At 35.3% G+C, this 19,886-nt stretch overlaps 3 protein-coding genes across 4 annotated transcripts; 2 read left to right on the forward strand and 1 right to left on the reverse strand.

Moving 5' to 3' along the window:
• Positions 1-1,782: 1,782 nt before the first annotated feature.
• On the forward strand, positions 1,783-7,760 carry LOC124847386 (Pentatricopeptide repeat (PPR) superfamily protein). 2 transcript variants are annotated; one of them, XM_088095227.1, is made up of 5 exons: positions 1,783-4,303; positions 4,410-4,593; positions 5,863-6,100; positions 6,186-6,487; positions 7,256-7,760. In XM_088095227.1, the coding sequence occupies exon 1, from the start codon at positions 1,922-1,924 to the stop codon at positions 4,226-4,228; it is 2,307 nt and encodes a 768-aa protein (XP_087951353.1). In that variant the 5' UTR covers positions 1,783-1,921; the 3' UTR covers positions 4,229-4,303; positions 4,410-4,593; positions 5,863-6,100; positions 6,186-6,487; positions 7,256-7,760. The 2 variants fall into 2 exon arrangements, with proteins under 2 accessions (XP_087951353.1, XP_087951346.1); XM_088095220.1 differs by having other exon boundaries at positions 5,863-6,487.
• Positions 7,761-8,538: 778 nt separating this feature from the next.
• LOC124847390 (Tetratricopeptide repeat (TPR)-like superfamily protein) lies at positions 8,539-11,266 on the reverse strand. Its single transcript, XM_047324876.2, has one exon. It carries the CDS (start codon positions 11,204-11,206, stop codon positions 8,645-8,647), a length of 2,562 nt encoding a protein of 853 aa, XP_047180832.1. The 5' UTR covers positions 11,207-11,266; the 3' UTR covers positions 8,539-8,644.
• A 926-nt stretch (positions 11,267-12,192) lies between these two features.
• Positions 12,193-19,179, forward strand: MEE22 (maternal effect embryo arrest 22). The gene is made up of 8 exons (XM_047324858.2): positions 12,193-12,402; positions 12,491-12,596; positions 12,738-14,710; positions 15,221-16,551; positions 16,719-16,849; positions 16,961-17,706; positions 18,042-18,154; positions 18,649-19,179. Exons 1-8 carry the CDS (start codon positions 12,337-12,339, stop codon positions 18,932-18,934), a joined length of 4,752 nt encoding a protein of 1,583 aa, XP_047180814.2. The 5' UTR covers positions 12,193-12,336; the 3' UTR covers positions 18,935-19,179.
• The last annotated feature ends 707 nt before the right edge of the window (positions 19,180-19,886 follow it).

Genomic DNA, 19,886 nt, shown 5'->3' on the forward strand with positions numbered 1-19,886 from the left:
ATAAGTATAAATTAAAGTTGAAAGATAATTAATTATGGAGTAAATTTTCTTAATAAAATTAAAAATAATATCAACAAATTGTTTAACAATTGAATTTAGTTTATTTAAATAATTAACTATGAATCATGGACAAATGTTTTCCACCTACCAATTTAAAAAAAAATTGAAATATAGTAAAAAATTTGAAAAATGAAAATGGTAACTATACATTAGACAGATAAATATAAAGTAATCTACCCTCCGATCGGAGTATATTTAAATCCATTATAAGTAATGTTTTAAAACAACTTGAACTTTATTATAAAGAAAAACATAAATTTACATAATATTTAATTGAATGAGTACAAAGTTAATGTATATGTACCGAATTTAAAAATGTATAAAAAAGTAAATATGTTATTAGTGATCCAAGTAAAAAAAGTAAAATATAGGAACTGATATATCACAATACACATAATACTTGTTTTTAATCATTATCTAGAATTGAAAATAAAAATTAAATATCTTTATGGTCATCCAATTCCATTTTAGTTATTTATAATGAAATTCAAGTTGTTAAGTATTACCAGTAAATATATTATTATTTGATTGTAAATTAGGTAAAAAAATTATTTTACTTCTGTAACGATCAAAGTTTCCATTTCTGTTTAATTTTTTATTATTATACTTTAACCTTTTTAAATTTGATATGTGAAATTTTGTTACATGCTTTATAATTAATTATTTAAATAAACTAAAATTTAACTTCAAATAATATTTCTAATTTTATAGAGTAAAACTTATTTCAATTTTAATTCAAACTCATGTCTTAAATTTTAATAAAAGTGTTTTCATAACATTATATTATTCAATTAATTTATTTATTTTATTTTATCACATGGAATAAATTAATTATATATATATATTTTACTTTTTCCTCTTTTAGTGTAACATTTCTTCTTATTTCTTAATTAATTTTTTAACTCGAAACTTTAAAGTTTATTTAAAGATTTAAAAATAGTTTAAAAGTGGTAATAATTTTAATAATGACATTTGATCATTTTATTTATAAAAAATTTAACCATAATGTTAATTGAGTTTTGTTTTATATAAACACATTTTTGTATAGAACTTTTTTGCCTTTTTATAATTTTTTGAGATCAGAATCTCAAGTAGATAAGTTTAATTTTTTGTTTTATTTAATATTTAATATTATGCATAATTCTAAAATCCATATATATTACTTGAAATAGTTTAAAGTTGATATTTATTTTGACGTGATCGTAATAATATGTTTAAATTTGTAATATGATAGGTGTAAGTAATTAGAACACCTATGAAACTAAAGTTTTAGAACAGTTGAGTTAAAAATGTTTTCTAAATAAGTAAAATTAGTTTTAAATTTAAATATAATGTTATATGCTGAGTTTTTATATGTGTGATGTTAAAATATTATAATTTGTTGTGTAATACGTTGAATTGTTAGATTTTTCTATGATAAAAGAAAAAAAATCCAATTTTTTTCGAAAGTTATAAATGATAGTTTTAATACCAATTTGTTTCTTAATTTTGTTGGTTATGTTCAAATGATTCTTCTTAATTTTATCAAAATTAATTTGATTATTTTGTATTAAGCCTAAACATAAAATATAAGATTTTTTTCAGTTTAAAGAAAGGCTAATCAATTAATAATTTACAATACAACTCTAATATTTTTTTAAACTTAATTAATTATTTTTATTTTGAAATTAAAAACCATATATTTTCTTCGTCATCTTTCTAGTACCATTCTCAGAGCCAAAGCCAGAATAACCAGAAAACTCAAAGTTTTCTGCTTTTAATGGTGGAACCAAACCCTCTCTCTGTATAGACATTGAAAACGTCGAAATCCTGAATCCATGTGAGAGGCACCCTTCTTCTTCTTGTTGTTGTTGATTTTGAGATGAATCGTGTACTGCTTCCGAAGCACGTTGCGGCGGTGGTGAAAGCCCAAAAGGACCCTCTGAAAGCGCTGGAAATGTTCAACTCGGCGAAAAAGGAGTCTGGCTTCAAGCACACGCTGCTAACGTACAAGTGCATGGTGCAGAAGCTGGGCCATCACGGCGAGTTCGAGGAGATGGAGAAGGTGCTTTCGGAAATGAGAGAGTACGTCAGCAACGCGCTTCTGGAAGGCGCGTACATCGAGGCCATGAAAAACTATGGTAGGAAGGGGAAGGTTCAGGAAGCAGTGGACACCTTCGAACGCATGGACTTCTACAACTGCGACCCCTCCGTTCACTCCTACAACGCCATTATGAACATTTTGGTGGAGTACGGTTACCATGACCAAGCCCACAAAGTATACATGAGGATGAGAGACAGAGGGGTGGAATCTGATGTGTACACCTACACCGTAAGGATCAAGTCCTTCTGCAGAACTTCCAGGCCTCACGCTGCTCTCAGACTCCTTCGAAACATGCCTGAACTTGGGTGTGATTTCAATGCTGTCGCCTATTGCACTGTCGTTGCTGGGCTGTATGATTCTGGTGACCATGCTGATGCGAGTGTTCTGTTTGATGAAATGCTTGCGCGGTGTTTGTGCCCCGATGTTGTCACGTTTAATAAACTTTTGCATGTCCTTTGCAAAAAAGGTCTTGTTTCTGAAAGTGAGAAGCTTCTCGGCAAGGCTTTGAAGAGGGGGGTTTGTCCCAATTTGTTCACATTTAATATTTTTGTTCAAGGGCTTTGTAGGGAAGGGGCTCTTGACCGTGCTGTTAGGTTGTTGGATAGTGTGTTGAGGGAGGGATTGAGTCTTGATGTCGTCACTTATAATATATTGATATGTGGTCTGTGTAGGAATTCGTGGGTTGTGGAGGCAGAAGATTACTTGCGGAAAATGGTGAATGATGGATTTGAGCCTGATGCTTTTACCTATAATAGTATTATTGATGGGTACTGCAAGAAGGGGATGGTGCAATGTGCAAATAGGGTGCTGAAGGATGCAATTTTTAGGGGTTTTAAACCTGATGAGTTTACTTATTGTTCCCTAATTAATGGGTTTTGCCGGGACGGTGACCCTGATCAAGCCATGGCTGTCTTTAAGGATGGACTGGGAAAAGGTTTGAGGCCGAGCGTTGTTGTTTACAATACCTTGATTAAAGGGTTGTCTCAGCAGGGTCTTATTTTACCCGCTTTGCAATTGATGAATGAGATGTCGGAAAATGGTTGTCAACCCAATATATGGACTTATAATTTAGTTATAAATGGCTTGTGCAAGATGGGTTGTGTGTCTGATGCTACTCATCTTGTAGATGATGCTATTGCCAAAGGGTGCCTCCCGGACATATTTACCTATAATACTTTGATCGATGGCTATTGTAAACAGATGAAGTTAGACAATGCAACTGAGGTAGTAAATAGAATGTGGAGTCTGGGCATGACTCCCGATGTTATCACATACAACACTTTGCTGAATGGGCTTTGCAAGGCTGCAAAATCTGAAGAAGTAATGGAGATTTTCAAGGCTATGGAGGAGAAGGGATGTGCTCCAAACATAGTTACGTATAACATTATTGTAGAGAGCCTTTGTAAAGCTAAGAAAGTAAGTGAAGCTGTAGATTTGCTTGGGGAAATGAAAAGCAAGGGTTTGAAACCTGATGTTGTTAGTTTTGGCACATTGATCACTGGGTTCTGTAAGATTGGGGATCTGGATGGTGCTTACCGGTTATTTAGAAGGATGGAAAAACAATATGATGTTTGCCATACAACCGCAACATATAACATCATAATCAGTGCATTTTCTGAACAACTCAACATGATTATGGCCATGAAGCTCTTCTCTAAGATGAAGGGCAATGGCTGTGACCCAGACAACTATACCTATCGGGTTGTCATAGATGGCTTTTGCAAAATGGGAAATATTTCTCAAGGATACAATTTTCTTTTGGAAAATATTGAAAAGGGGTTTACACCATCATTGACAACATTTGGACGGGTTTTAAATTGTTTGTGTGCAAAGGACAAGGTTCCAGAAGCAGTTAGTATCATCCACTGTATGTTACAAAAGGGCATCATTCCAAATACTGTAAATACAATTTTTGAAGCTGATAAAAAGGTGGTAGCGGCGCCTAAGATTCTTGTAGAAGATTTGTTGAAAAAGGGTCACATAACTTATCACACTTACGAACTACTCCATGATGGTATTAGAGATAGAAAGATACCCAAGAAAAGACTCCCAACTGCGAATTCTCTTCATCGAGGGGCCAAGTGACCAGCTTTTGATAGAAGATAATATCTTTTGAAAGTGATCATTCATGACTCTGCCCATGGATAATATCTTTGGAAGGTAATCATTCATGACCCTATGCTCAGTTCTAACTTGCAAAGGTATTTGGAGCTTCCAGTAGATGTCTACTATTATGATACTGAATTTCGCAATGCTAACCTACCAGACATGAGTCTTCAAGCCATATTTTACATTCAGAAGTGCATTTGAAGAATGAGGAGTAATGATGCTCATCCACATACTCAAGTCCTCGACAACCAATGGAGAAAGATAGCTGCTAATTTTCGCAGCATTATCTTTTGATTTGTAACATGGAAGTTAAAATACAAGTCATTCTTGAATATCGAAAGGTAAGCTCCTTTCAACTTTTGATTGAGATGTACTGTGTGTAGTGTAGAATTTTCTATATGGAAGAATAACTGTTGTTATCCTTATGTTCACTCTTCATTTTCATGTTGCAGGCTAACTTTTAGTGTCCTAATGTAGTACATGCGTAAATATACAAGCAAACATGCATGTATTATGGTAAACAAGTGTTTGTCAAAACTATTTATGGTTGGTTTTTCTGTTTACCTGTTAATGATTTTTAAGTTTTGGGTGACTAAGGTTTAGTTGTGTTTCTATATACGTGTGGTTATTCTGTTTGCCTGCTTGTTTGTGTTGTTGGAGTTCGGATCGTGGTATGTTATTTTCATTGGTATATATGCGGTGGATCTAATGTGCTGATTACTGATGTGCCACTTGTAGACTAGACTATTGACTTGTGTGAAATGATTTACTTCATGTGTATTCATAGTAGATGATTTTTAGGAGAGAAAAAAATGTTTGAATACCGACCCTTGGCATGCATGTGCTGGCCCTCTGGTTTTTCTACTTCCTGTTGGAAGTCATTTAGTAGTCTACTTTCCCCAAGGTCACAATGAGCAGGTTAGTAATTCTGCTTGTATCTGTAAGTTGGGTTTTATTGAACAATCCTTAATTTTGTAGCATTTTGAGGATATTTGGGGAAGCTGCAATGCTCATGAAAATCAGAAGTACAAAAATTAGAACTCATGTAGTATACCCTTATAATCTAAGCGGGATTGTAAGCTGTAAGTTACATGTTAGCAGACTTCAGGGTTTAGTGTTTTAGTCATTCAGCCTGGAAGGAGACAGGATGGGCTAATTAAGTGAAGGAAAAAACAAATATGTTTCACTAATCTTTTGACTTAGGCTTTCTGTTGTTGCTGCTGGTACCACTTTAGTGATGTGGTATTGCTTGAGTTTGAAGTGAGCATAGCCACATTTTGTTAAATTTTAAATAGAAATTGACATTATGGTTTCAGTGATAGAAAATCTGAACCTTGGTCAGCCTGATAATCATGGTATGAATCTCTTGTATACTTGCTATGCTAAAAGTTAGAGTGACAAACAGACAGAGAACTCTTTGGCGTATCATCATGATTAATTTTAGTTTATATTTTTTCCCCTGAGGAGGAGGAGGAGGGGATTCCAGCCTAATGACTGTCTTTCCTAAACTATTGTTGCATTTAACATTTCCATATAACTGATTGCTTCTCATGTATTTCATTTATATTTGTTTTTAAATCATTTGACAAATGTAGATGCTGATTTTGCAGGTTGCCGCTTCAACCAACAGGGAAGTAGATGCACATATTCCTAGTTACCCTAACTTGCCACGGCAACTTATCTGTTAGCTTGAAAAAGTGAAAGTGCACGTGAGGATAACATAAATAGTTCAGAACTTCAGATTAAATGTACATCTGGAACATTTTAACGGGCTTGCACTCCGAACCTTTAAATCATGCATCCTGATGCTGAAGCAGAAGTATATGTGCAAGTGACTGCAACCTCTAAGTTCTGTACTTTTTCTATTATTTCCACCTTGATCTATTTTTATTTTTAATTTTTGTAGCATATGTTGACATTATTGATTTTGTAGCAAGAGCAAAAGGTGGTGTATCTTCTGCGTGCTGAATTGAGCAATCCCAGCAAGCAACCAACCGATACTCCTGCAAAACATTTACTACAAGTGATACCCAGCACTCATGGAGGATTTTATTTTCCTCGAAGAGCTGCTGAAAAAGTCTTCCCCTCCTCATGGAAGTCATATTAACTTAGTGATATTGTCTTTTATATGTTTCTTTAATTTGTTTCTCAGGATTACTCACAGCAGCCTCCTGCTCGAGAACTAATAGCCGGAGATGTTCATGATAATGAATGGAAATTTGCACACATTTCATGGTTTGTTGTTGTAAAGTTTTCAATATAAATTTTTTATGGTTCGTGTATCTACATTTCTACGTCCACTTTATGCTGTTGCACATAATTACTGGTAAAGAAACACTGCTCTGATGATGGTCTTGCATATTAGATAAAACTGTGATCTTTCTTTATATCATGCAAAGCATTAATTGGAGTAGCATTGGCAGCAGGGCATAGGTTTCTAAGCAGTAATTTTGTTTCATTAGGGTATGCATGAATAAGATGGCTGTGCTATTTCTACTTCTGTCTTATTGCATACCGTCACATCCTTACTTGGTTGGCTTGGATTCTTTGCTTGTGATGAGCCCCTAGCCCCTAACACCTTGTCCTCTTAAAATTAACAAGATGAACTCTTATAGCTTGTTTGGTCAAATTTATTTCTAGTCCTAAACGTAGTATTACTGTTGTAATATTTAAATTTTAGTCAACCTTGGTTGGTCTAATTTTTTGTTTTGTATGAACAGTATGAAAGCTGTGTTAAGAATCATTACAAAGTTGAGTGTATAGTCCTTAATCATATACAAATTACCCTCTCTGGCTCTTCTACTTTTCCTGAAGATCCTTATCCGTATGACGTTTGACATTTATTTACAGCAAACGAAAATTGCATAATTTGTTATGTTTCCATTTCGATCAACATTTAGCCAATGAATGAGTTGATTCCTGACTAGAAAGTTTAATACTTCAATTTAGATTTATCTGATTCCTGATTCTGCACAGAAGCAGTTACATTTAATAATTTTGCAGGGGTTGTGAACAATGTGTGGCACATCAAATACTATCTCCACTGGAAGTGCAGCAAATTGGGAAAGGTGTTAGTCCTTCTACTTCTGCCCCTGGTCACAAACTTTCTGCCTCTGGCAACTCTTGTGACAATTATGTGAGTCAACAAGAGTTGAGAAGGTCCAGAAATGGCATGGCATCAATGGGGTCTTTTCACTACTAGGACATTCTCCCGTGTAAGGAATGTTAGTTGAAAAATTGTGGTGGCAGAATTCTATGCTACAAAATTTCTTGTGTTTGAATTGGTCCAGCAATCTTATACTTCACATTAATGGTTGAGATATAGTGATTTGCTTATACTTGCTTATAGCAAGGTCTATATATAGATCAACAGCAAATGACTGTAAATTATAATAGGTGACCTTGTTTCTGTAATGGTTAGTTGCTTATAGCAAGTATTAATTATCATCTCTTATTTAATTCTTGCAATCCATATTTGGGAGCTTAGTTGTTGCTCCATTTTCTTGTATACGCACGCCGCACCGGAGTCATTTCCATCGTATTTGACAGACTGGGCAACGAACAAGTTTTCGTCAACTTGAGTTCTAAAACATAAAAAAATAATTTCATTGATATTTATTATGGTAATAAAGGACGTTTCCAATGATTTTTTTTGGAGTTGTGAAATATAAGTTGCAGTACTTTTTACCTTACGCATAGTTTTTAGTTTGAGTGTTCATTTTAATTTTTGTATTTTCCCCTTTTACATGTGCTTCGATGTTCTTTAGTCTTTCAACTCACCTGACACAAGTTTTTCATGGAACACACATTATAATGATAGCTGGTCAGGTTTAAGAGGCAATGCCTCCGTAAAAACATAAAATCCATAATTTCTCACGTTGATATACGCACTATCAGTCCCTGACAATGAATTGCAATATTTATTGGAATGAAACTAATCTTACAAATTGCATTTACACTACAGAAATCAGTTCTGATTTTGTGTTTCTCCATTTATTCTTATATAATTTTTCTTGAATTTCATATTCCTTCTAACAAAATTAGTTTCTTTGATTTTTTTTAATATTGTTTATAATTCACTTTACATCAAAATTTCCATCTCAATACACAACCCTGACATCTATTAAACAAAAAATCCAAATCACAAAGGCTACTGTGATTATCTTGGAAAGAAGTTCGAAAAACAGATTTTTGTGTGTAATGGCGACGATAAAATTACAATGTAAGAATTTATATAAATTAGTAAATTTTCTACTGTTAGGCTGATTCTAATAGTTCCCTTCTAATTACATAAAGGATCATTGTACATTTCTCATTAGTGTAGTAAATAATATAATTACCTCTCTCGTAGCAAAAATGTCATAAATTAAACGGATTGGGTTGATTCCGTTGTCACCAGTAGCCTTTACATGAGCAGGATCCTTTTCTGAAATGATGGAAGCGACTTGAATCTCTAAGTATGATCTCATTTTCAATAATCTTGGATATGTAGGTTATGGCAGTGTGGCAATCACCACAGATCCGCAAATTCTTGGTTATTCGAATGGGTGCAGCCGGCGGTAACGTTAGAATGGCATAGGCAAGAGCCAACTTCTCACTATGTTCAAAAAGCAGATCACCCTTTTCTTCATCATCAACATCATGGAGAGCAAAACTTGTCTGAGGAACATATCCTATGGCTTTAATGCGGTGAATCAAGTCTGCAAGTGTTTCATATATCTGTTGAGACTGTGAGTGAGATCTGTCTCCCACAAAAAAGGTTGCAACTCCTTTCCTTCCTTGCACCCAGCTGCAACCCGGTCTTTTCTTGATTCCACTACGTTTCATCATATATCTAATCCTAGCTACGTCTTTCCAGCGACTGGCATTGGCGTATATGTTTGAAAGCAACGTGTATGATCCATCATTCCCTGATTCCAATTCTGACAAACGCTTTGCCGCAAGTTCCCCAACTTCCACATTCGAATGTAACCGACAAGCACTGAGCAAGGCCACCCATACTACTGGGGTTGGTTCCATTGGCATTTCATCAATGAGCTTCATAGCTTCACCTAACCGACCAGCGCGGCCCCACAGATCAACCATGCAAGCATAATGCTCTGGTCCAGGATCTACCCCAAATTCCTTCCTCATTCTATTAAAGAAATCAATACCCTGATCCACCATTCCCGAATGACTACAAGCATAAAGCAAAACAAGAAAGGTTATGCCATCAGGCACCAGAGACACTTTCCTCATCTCATAAAAAACCCGGACAGCATCTTCACCACGCCCATGCATGCCGTATCCAGTCATTAATGACGTCCAAGAGACAGCATTTCTATGTGGCATGTTGTCAAAAACCATCTGAGCGGTATCGACATCTCCACATTTGGAATACATGTCTATAAGACAATTAGCCACAAACATCATAACAGAACCATAGCAATTGCGCAACACATAAGCATGGATTTGCCTTCCAAACCTCAATGCTGCCAAACGAGCACAGGCCACAAGGGCACATGATAAAGTGAAATCATTAGGCTTTGTAGACTCATAAAACATTTCGGAGAAAAGCTGTAGAGCATGATTGGCATCACTATGTTGGGCATACCCACCAATCATCACAGTCCAGGTAACCACATCTCTATCTTTTGAAGACACTGAATCAAACATTTTTCTAGCCACCTCTGTGTTTTGGCATTTAGCATACATGTCAATGAGACCATTAATCACCTTCAAATCATCGTCCCCAGGATCAGGTCCATCTAATCCGAGAATAAATTTGATTGCATAACAATGTGTTTCTTTCCCATGGAGCAATGCCCCAACAGAGGCACAAGCTGAAAGCAGTGAGACGAGAGTGACCGCATTCGGACGAGAACAACAACTGCACATCTGCCTAAACACATCCAAAGCTTCACAACCCTGTCCTCGCTGCGCATAACCTGTGATAACAGCCGTCCAAGTCACGACATCTAGCTCAATGTCTTCCTCCCGCATCCTCTCAAACAAAGAAAGAGCATGTTTCAATCTGCCAGCTTGAGAGTAGCCAGTCACCATGGCGTTCCATGAAACAACATCTTTAAACACCATCCTCTGGAAAACCTTATTGGCCTCCTCCACCTCCCCACACTTAGCATACATATCAACCACAGCATTTCCCACAAAAACATCATCCACCAACCCGCTTCTGATAGCAAACCCATGAACCTCTCTGCCATGCAGCAAGGCAGCCAAGGAACCACAAGCAGGAAGTACGTTAACAAGGCTGATCACATCTGGGGACATCAAATTCACTCTAGTCATTTTACGAAACAACAAAAGTGAAGTCTTTAAATCGCACGCCCCCATATAAGCAGACACAATAGAATTCCACGACACCAAGTCCTGAACACCCTGCTGACACAAATCATCGAACACATGTTGTGCATGGGTGAGGGCTCCGCACTTTCCATACATGGAGACCAGCGCATTGCTAACGAACACATTGGAGGCAAAGCCAGATCGTGCGACGGTAGCATGTAGGGAAGCACCGAGGGAGAGAAAGGGACAAGCTTTGAAGACAAAAGGGAAGGTATAGTGGTCAGGGGTCCACCCCAGTGACTTCATCCGAAGAAAAAGAGCGAAAACTTGGCGAGGGGTTCCAAGATGAAGGGCGCGCCTTATGAGTTGGTTCCACCAGAAAACGGAAGACGGCGATGGAGGGAGGCGCTCTAGAAGCTGAATGGCGACGGTAGTGGAATTGCAAGTCATGTATGCTCCGATTAGGTCGGTCACCAAATGCAGAACGCCCTGCACGATGCTCTGCTGATGCCACACTTTGGCCTGGGTTAAAGAGTTGCATTGTTTCAAGATTGAAGGTGTGATTGTGATGGTTGCAGTTGAAGAAGTCGCAGAAGAGAAGAAGCGAATGCTGTTGGAGAATGGTGACAATGAAAGCAACACCTTCGTGTTCAATGGTTGCTTACACATGAATCTCTCACAGACTTCTCAACCAAAATCCAACCAAACATAGGAACACTTTCTCTCTGTATTATATGATTTACCATTAAAGTTTTTCATTTTGATGAATTTTATTAATATAAAATAAAATTAACAAAAAAATGATGAGGAATCTTTTTCCAAAATTTTATTTACCAATTTCAATTACAATTTCCACTATTTAATTTTACTTTATATATATACATAACATCATAATCCAAAAAAAGAAAAATATTCATAAACTAGCTAAATATGGATCAATGAATATTTACTTAGCCAACTAATAAATTAATTATATAAACTATTCTGAATTAAATTTTCCTTTTTAACTATCTTCCATCCCCCAAAGTATTTAATGTATTTTATTTCAATTTAAATTTGATATTTTTTTCACCTTTTCTGCAAAATTGTACAATTAACATTTATTCAAATGCGTCATATTTGGTATAACTTTTATAAATTTTAGTCATTATAATCAATACAAATATCAAACAAAGAATATAATTTCGTTGTTATCATATTATAAATATGATATTTTATTTAGTCACAACCATTTCACCGGTTATATTTTTAAAAATATATCTAATTTATTAATTAGACAATAGTTCACTTAATTGAAAAAAAAAGAGTTATTATAAATATATTTATAATCAGTGTTGATTTTAATTTCTATCAATAGCAAAAATTAATATTATGATAACATTTTTACAAAATAAATTAAAATTAACATATTAAACTAATTTTATTAGACTTACAAAATAGTATGTCCTATTAAATAGAAAAGAAGAATTAAAATTATGGATTTTGTAATTTATTTTCGAGGACATGCTTTTTTTATCCATTTTTTGTTCGATGGCCAAAATGAATGAGTATTTTTGTTTATTTTTTATTATTAAGATTTAAAAGTGAATTTCTCTATTATTTGTTTTTCCTTGTATTTTTAATTGCAACCCAAAATTCACACTAATAAGAGTGAATTCAACTCTGCAGATTCAATATTGAAGCACTGTGATGGGGTTTAGGGTTTACTTCGCCACCGTCACAACCGTTACCTCCGTCACCGCCGTCACCTCCGTCACCGGCTCTTAGCGTCGTTCGTTGCATTTCACTGCATTGCAAATATGACATTGTCAATGAATCGCGATCAGACACTAAAATCTGGTTCCACAAATCCCTGTTGTGACCACGTAGTACCTCTTCCTTTTACGCATGTCCAACTTTTATCGCTACACTTTAGATTTTAACAGTATATCTTCTTTCTCTTTTTATACGCAGTGGAAGAAGAAATACTCGAAGGTGCAAGAATCGCGCAATGCTCTGCGACAAGCCGTCAAGGTTCTGGAAATCAAAATCAACGAAATCCAGTCCCGCAGCAGCAACGGTAACTAATATTTTATATTTCTAAGATTTGGAGTATCAGGCATTATCTGGTTATGTTCGTAGTATGCATATTTTATTGGCTTAGTTTGTTTGAGTGAATGTTGAATATGGTATTGATGTGATGTGATGTTATTCTCTGCAGCATGTGGGGCCAAAGTTGAAGGAGGGGATAAATTGGGGGAATTTACTGCTGCTAAGGTACCCTTAGGGAGTGAAACTTCCAGCTTTGAGCCTCAGATTGATACTCCCACAACACAGCAGGGGTTCAGCGGCCGTGGGGATGAGAACGGGACCTTTCAAACGGATAGGATAAAGGAAATTGGTAGATTGAAAGAGCTGCTAGAGGTGGAGAAGGGAAGGGCTGATTCTGAGAGCAAGAAAGCTGCCGAAGCTTGCAAATTGCTAGAAGATGAGAAGAATAAGGCTGCTGAAAAGGAAAATGAAATCGGTAGGTTGAAAGGGCTTTTAGATGTGGAGAAGAGAAGGGCTAGTTCTGAGAGTAAGAAAGCTGCTGAAGCCTACAATTTGGTAGGAGAAGAGAAGAAGAAGGCTGCTGAAAAGGAAAATGAAATCAGTCGACTGAAGAAGCTTATAGAGGCAGAAAAGAGGAGGGATGATTCTGAGAGGAATAAAGAGGCTGAAGTATGGAAGTTACTTGGAGAAGAGAAGAATAAGGTTTTTGAAAAGGAAAAGGAGATTAGTAGATTGAAGGAGCTTACTGAGGCAGAGAAGAGAAGGGATGATTCTGAGAGGAAGAAAGAAGCTGAAGTATGGAAGTTACTTGGAGAAGAGAAGAATAAGGTTTTTGAAAAGGAAAAGGAGATTAGTAGATTGAAGGAGCTTATCGAGGCAGAGAAGAGAAGTGATTCTGAGAGGAAGAAAGACAATGATGAACTTTGCAAGTTACTTGAAGTAGAAAAGAACAAGGTTGCTGAAAAGGAAAAGGAAATAGGTAAATTGAAGGAGTTTATTGAGGCAGAGAAGAGAAGGAATGATTCTGAGAGGAAGAAAGTCAATGAAGTTTGCAAGTTACTTGGGGAAGAGAAAAATAAGGTTGCTGAAAAGGAAAAGGAGATTAGTGGATTGAAGGAGTTTATCAAGGCAGAGAACAGAAGGGATGATTCTGAGAGGAAGAAAGACAATGAACTTTGCAAGTTACTTGGAGAAGAAAGGAATAAGGTTGCTGAAAAGGAAAAGGAAATAGGTAGATTGAAGGAGTTTATCGAGGCAGAGAAGAGAAGGGATGATTCTGAGAGGAAGAAAGACAATGAAGTTTGCAAGCTACTTGGAGAAGAGAAAAATAAAGTTGCTGAAAATGAAAAGGAAATCTGTAGATTGAAGGAGCTTGTAGAGGAGAAGAAGAGAATGGCTGATTCTGATAGAAAGAAAGCTTCTGCAGCATGCAAGTTACTAGAAGGAGAAAAGAAGAAGGCTGCTGAAAAGGGAGAGATTGCCAGAGTTGAGGCAGAGAAGTATAGGACTCAAATTGGTCAATTGGAGAAACAGGTTAATGAAGCAAAAACGAAGTTGGTGTCTGAGATATCTATGTTTAAAGAGGCAACCAAAAAGTTTGAAGCTGATAAGAGCAAACTATTAGCAGAAAAAAGAAAGGCTGATTCAGCGTTGGCAAGAGCAAATGAAATGTTAGAGGTAGAAAAACAAAAGGTCGACAAGGAAAAAAGGCGTGCAGATTCAGAGATGGTTAAACTAGAGGAGCAGAAGGCACTTGCTGAGGATAACTGGAACAAGTTCATGAAAGAGAAATGTCTTTCTGATCAGATGTCTCGGCAGTTAGAAGAGGATAAGAAGACAATTGAGGATTTTAAACAGAAGATCCTTGAACTCTCATCCTTGGCAAAGCCTGTTGAAATGGCTACTCACAGCAAGGTTAAAGCTGAAAGTACAAAAATGAAGCTTTTGAAGAACAAACTAAAGCTTGAAAAGCTACGAGCAAAGCATATCAGGCAAAAATATAAGTTAGAAGCAAGTCGGTATGACATTTTACGGAATGAATTAGGACGTCTCAAGATCAATTTCATTCAATTTCTACATCATGTTGATATGCTTGATGCATCCTTTTCACCTGTTGCTGGAACTAAGCGTGAACAAACAAAGGTTGGTTTCAGTGGCAAATTGTTTACGGTTATGTGTAATGTTTGAGTGTTTTTGTTTTTTGCCAAATTTTTATCTCATCTACTGGTTGAAATCATGCAACTTTTGAAGCCAATGATCTCATACTGGACTACTCTCATATGCAGATTAAAGTGTTGGACTACTTATGTTATGGACAATTGTTTATGAGCTTATTGGTTGGTTGTCCCCTAAATTATTGCAATATTTGGTTTTATGATCATATAACAGTAGTGCTAACATATTCATTAACTTAAGGGAAATGAGGGTTTTCAGTATCCTCTTAAAGCAAGACATAATTATTTGTGTTGTTATATTATGTATCAGCACTAAATAATTGTTTAGTAGTTGCGGATGTACTTGGTTACGTGTCTGAATTCATATAATTGGGATTTGTTTTAAATTTCTTTTCTTGGCTCTCTTTTTTATTCCATGTTTTTCTTGTATATGCCTGACTTAACTATTTTTATCTTTGTTGGATGATCACTTTTGCAGCATGAGAATATACTAGACATGCAGAATTCAAATGTCATTAGACAAATTGGCAAGCTAAATTTGTCTGCGATGCGTGGCCAATTTGATAATGAGGTTTTGGAGCCTTGCTGCACAACCGTGGATGCAAGTGATCCATTGAGGAAGAATAGCACTCCACACCTCACTCCTGGTGGAAATTGTTCCGAATCTATCACAGGTATTGGTTCTAAATTGGAGCCTCTTGTTAGAGGATCCAACCGAACAAAGTTACAGAGTTCTGCTGTAAATTCCAGTACAGAATCTTTTTCTGATGGACAGTTGATGGGCTCACAGGATGCAAGCATTTTTCCAGTTACTGCCTCAGCACAATTGACCCAGGAGATCTTTAATGCTAAACAAAACATGTGCAACCCATCTGATAAATCTATTGATGTGCACCACAAGAAGAGGAAAAGAATGCATGATACAGTTGAATATATTGCAAATTTGTCATCTGAGAAACTCTCTGATTTTCATGGTTTGTTATATAGAAAACTTGGCGAATGCTTAGAAGGAAAAGCAGTGCTTCATAATCCTAATAATGTACAGGAAGATAAAAAAAGGGCCCACAAGAAGAGAAAGAAATCTCGAAGGGAAAAAGTGGACATCATACCTTGGGTTAACAGGGACGAGAAAAAAGCAACAGCAGAGACCAACAGTGAGGTCTATGATGATGCAAATGTCTGTAGACACACTTCCTGCCCTCCTCCACATTCTTTAGAAATCACTCAAGCATGTGGGGAGAGAATATGTGAGGTTGCAAATAATTTTGATACCTTAATTAATATTGATAAGGTGCCTGATGAAAATTATATGAAATTATTAGAATTAGAAAATGCTTTCAGTGAGGAATGTTATAGAAAAGCAATGGATTTTCCCTTGTCTCCATCTCTTCCTGAAATTGAATTTCATGAAATATTTGACGAGGATACTTTGATGATTCCCTCTCAACATAAATCACTTCCAGAGAATGTGTTGAGTTCAAGAACAGACCTGATCATTTCACCTTCCTCTGATGTTGAATTAATTTCTAGTGCACAAAAATATGATGATTGTGGAGTTTCTTGTAATTTACATGTGAACACAGAAAATTCAAGAACTGCTTTTCCGGTGGAGGATGGAATTGGATCTTTAAACAATAAGCTTCCTGAATTTTGTGTCGTCTTTTCAAATATTATGGACAATAATATCATATCAAGGATACTTACTGCTACAAAAAAATGTATAGCTCAGTGCAATTTGTCTACTCAAACAAGCTGGGCGTTTAGTAACATATTAACTGCACTTAAAATGGAAGAAAAGCTCACACAGAAGTAAGTGTCTCGTTCTGATTTTGATAGGATGAGGGCAATGCTGTTGAACACCTTCTATAGTTTGCTTCAGTATTTTACTTTCCTTGTTGAGACAAAAAACAGTTCATTTAACTGTAGACAAATGGTGTTGATATTAATTTTATTATTATTACTTTTTAATTTCTCAGGGAGAGGGTTTCGGTGCTCTTAACACTTATGCTGTTCAATTTTTCCATAACGACAACAAAGACGTTTGGGAGACTCTTGGATGGGAAATCATTCCAGTGCTTGCGATCTTATTATGAACATATTTGCACAGGTTCATTTGGTCAACAGAAAAATAATCTTTTAATATATATATATATATCCTGTTATTTGCTCTTCATTAAACTTGAATTTAATTTGACGAAGTTCACATCTTTTTCCTCAGTTATGACCGATGCAGAGACGAGAATCCTGTTTGTAGAGAATTATTCTTTGTATGAGCTGCTTCACCTCATTGAAGATTTTCTTATAGAGGGAAAAGTTATAGTAAACAATAGAGTAGATGCTGAAACTCTGTCTTCTGACTTGAGAGCCAATGATTTTCTGAGTTGTGTTAATGAGGAGGTATCATCTGATGCAGCTTCGAGTGAACAATTGGTGGCAGCAAGTATTATATTATCATCAGTATGTGCTGCAACGGATTATGTTGGATTTATCTGTGATGCTTCTTATCATATTCTTCGATCGAGCAAGTTGGATTCTCTGATGGTGTTGACTATTCTCCATATTTTTTCTTATCTGGGTGGAGATAAGTTTTTCAACAAAAATAATTATGGTTTAATGGTGACAGTTTTGAAGTCTCTAATTATGTTTCTTGAGGATGGGAGCCTATCTGTTGCTACTGCCTGTCTTCCTTCAATAAATCAGCTGCATGCTGAATTGTGTATGGATGTTAAATGCCCATTCTTGGAAGGTGCCGAATCCATTGATGCAGTTGCAAGCTTGCTGTTGGAGGAGATAAAACGAGTACATTCTTCAGAATCTAGATTCATGTCTGCTCAATGTGCAATTGACAAGCCCTGTTCGGAAAAATGCTTGATTTCTGCACCTCAACCTGACGCCCTTAAAACTGTCGACTGTTGTTGCCTGAGTGATGTCCTGTCACTTGTGGAACTGGTAGCAAATAAAATGGTATTATTCTCATTATTGACCCTTGATTTATAAATTCTTTTTTATCAAGTTCTAAATTTATGGAGAAATTTACCTTCCTGAAATTAGTGAAATTCTTTTAGAGTTGATGCCATACTGATTAATAGAATTATACGATGTGAAATTGACAATGAAAATGTTTCTTGAATGCGTGTCATTCATGTTATTCACTATCATTTGCTGAAATAATTGACTTGTTGCCAAGGCCAATTTTTTGCGTGGTTAAGAGCTATATTGTTCTTGACTTCTCATATTATTATTTAGGTGGTTTCATCATAATCAATCCTCCTGATTTGATGTTTCTTTTTCTAATACAGAGCTGGCACTGGGCTGATATGAAACTTGTTCCTCAGCTGCTGCATATACTCGATTCATGTGTGGATGAGAACTTCGCTATTCGTATAATTGTTCTTCTAGGTCAGCTTGGAAGGTAAATTGGTCTATTTTGCTTTGATATTGTTGTTGTGACCAATCATTCATGCATAATATGATACATATGTTTGTATGAATAGAGGATATATGTATGTTTCATAAGAGTGAGAAATTGAGAAGATAGATGAATGGCTTATCAAGATAAACAGAACCTCTTACAATTAAGATCATTTAGAGTTGTCTAAAGGAAGTAATGATTTTTAATTGAACACTAAATCCCACTTTTTGTAAAATATTTTAATTATTCTATCCAAACAAAAGATTTAGAAAATTAAGATAATTCTATTAGAAGCAATTCTATTGCCACGCATTTTAATTTCTTGAAATTTTAAAAATCCCTTGTCCATACACAATGTTAGGCTTCAAGATACAAATTATTTGATTTCTCTTGATTTTCGACATTAAAATATTATTTGATCGTATTTGTTTTAACAAAGAATGCTTTTACATAATATTGTTTGTGTTCTAAGTGATAAATGTTATAAATTTCAGGAATGGAGTTGATGTTGGTGGATTTGAAGACCAAGGTGTTAGAAACTTGAGATGTTTTTTGTTTGCTTATTTTTCTCGCTCCTATTCCATGAAAGCAGACCTTTTTCTTCAATTTGCCACTGCCAGTGCTCTGTTTGGTCTTCTTCCTCTTGATTTTGAAACCCTTTTTCATTCCAACATCAATCTTTCAGCTTATTCTATATCTAACACTGAAATTTTGAGGAAGTGGTTCTCTGGGCTGAGTAAAGATCAACAGAAATTGCTATTTGATGTATATAACAAGTAAAAATTTTATCAGCAGTTTTGACATGAATTGAAATTGGATTTCCGAGCCAATTGACAACGCACTTGGAGAAGTTTTATGGATGAACCGGTTATGGAAGATTAGATGGCGTTGATTCAATATTTTTGAGAGCCTTCAACTTGGCTTGTATGTCGTTGTTCTGCTTGTTTCTGAAATTTTGTACATATATCTTTTGAGCTGTAAACTTGTAAATTTCTTTTATAGTGAAACTGGTTGACCTCTTGCAAGCATGAATCTTATCACCTTGATGATTCTTATATTAAACATCGAACGGAATGGATTTATGTAGATAATCAAATACAATGATCCCTAGATGGTTGGATGAAACAATTTAAATCTATTAAATTTAATGCTTTTTTAAATGTAGTTTATCTGATGATAATTTAATCTTTTGACAATAGGTTTCCTGGCTCATTGAAAAGAGCTGGTCATTTATATTAATTTCTCATTCTATTCCATTTCATAAAATACAATAATTACCGTACATGTCAATAAAAAAGATGTCTAATTTACATCCATAAAAAATTAATCTTCCCAAAATTCACTGAGAAGTTTAACATATTAGAAAAAGTTTACTCCATTTTGAAAAAATATTGATGGCTGGATTTTGAAAAAATAACAACACCTGAAAAATTAAGCATAAAAATATATTTTAACCTTTTTTATCCAGAACGAATGAGGAAAAAATCTTATGCTTGAGAAAAACATTAAAATTTAAACATGTTTTTGGTAAAAGCAATGACAACAAATGATAATGAAATATTCAACACTAACATGTTGGCATTACAAACATTATTGTAATACACTTAATTTTTCCTTTTAAAGGAAAAAGACAAAATCTTAAACCCCTCCAAAACACAGCCCACATTGAATGTACTTTATTAAAGTGAAAGTTTTTATACTATTAATCAATTAAAAATATTAAATATAATTT

The sequence above is a fragment of the Vigna umbellata genome, chromosome 1, assembly GCF_029865625.1.
Source record: "Vigna umbellata cultivar VRB3 chromosome 1, Vumbellata_1.0, whole genome shotgun sequence".
Classification (NCBI taxonomy): Eukaryota; Viridiplantae; Streptophyta; class Magnoliopsida; order Fabales; family Fabaceae; genus Vigna; species Vigna umbellata.

Bases quoted from the DNA above. Each gene is read 5' to 3' on its own strand.
- LOC124847386 (XM_088095220.1), top strand. From the start codon at position 1,922: ATGAATCGTGTACTGCTTCCGAAGCACGTTGCGGCGGTGGTGAAAGCC.
- MEE22 (XM_047324858.2), top strand. From the start codon at position 12,337: ATGACATTGTCAATGAATCGCGATCAGACACTAAAATCTGGTTCCACA. The intron at 17,707-18,041 runs GTATTATTCTCA...TTTCTAATACAG, and splicing joins AACTGGTAGCAAATAAAATG to AGCTGGCACTGGGCTGATAT. The intron at 18,155-18,648 runs GTAAATTGGTCT...TATAAATTTCAG, and splicing joins CTTCTAGGTCAGCTTGGAAG to GAATGGAGTTGATGTTGGTG.
- LOC124847390 (XM_047324876.2), bottom strand. From the start codon at position 11,206: ATGTGTAAGCAACCATTGAACACGAAGGTGTTGCTTTCATTGTCACCA.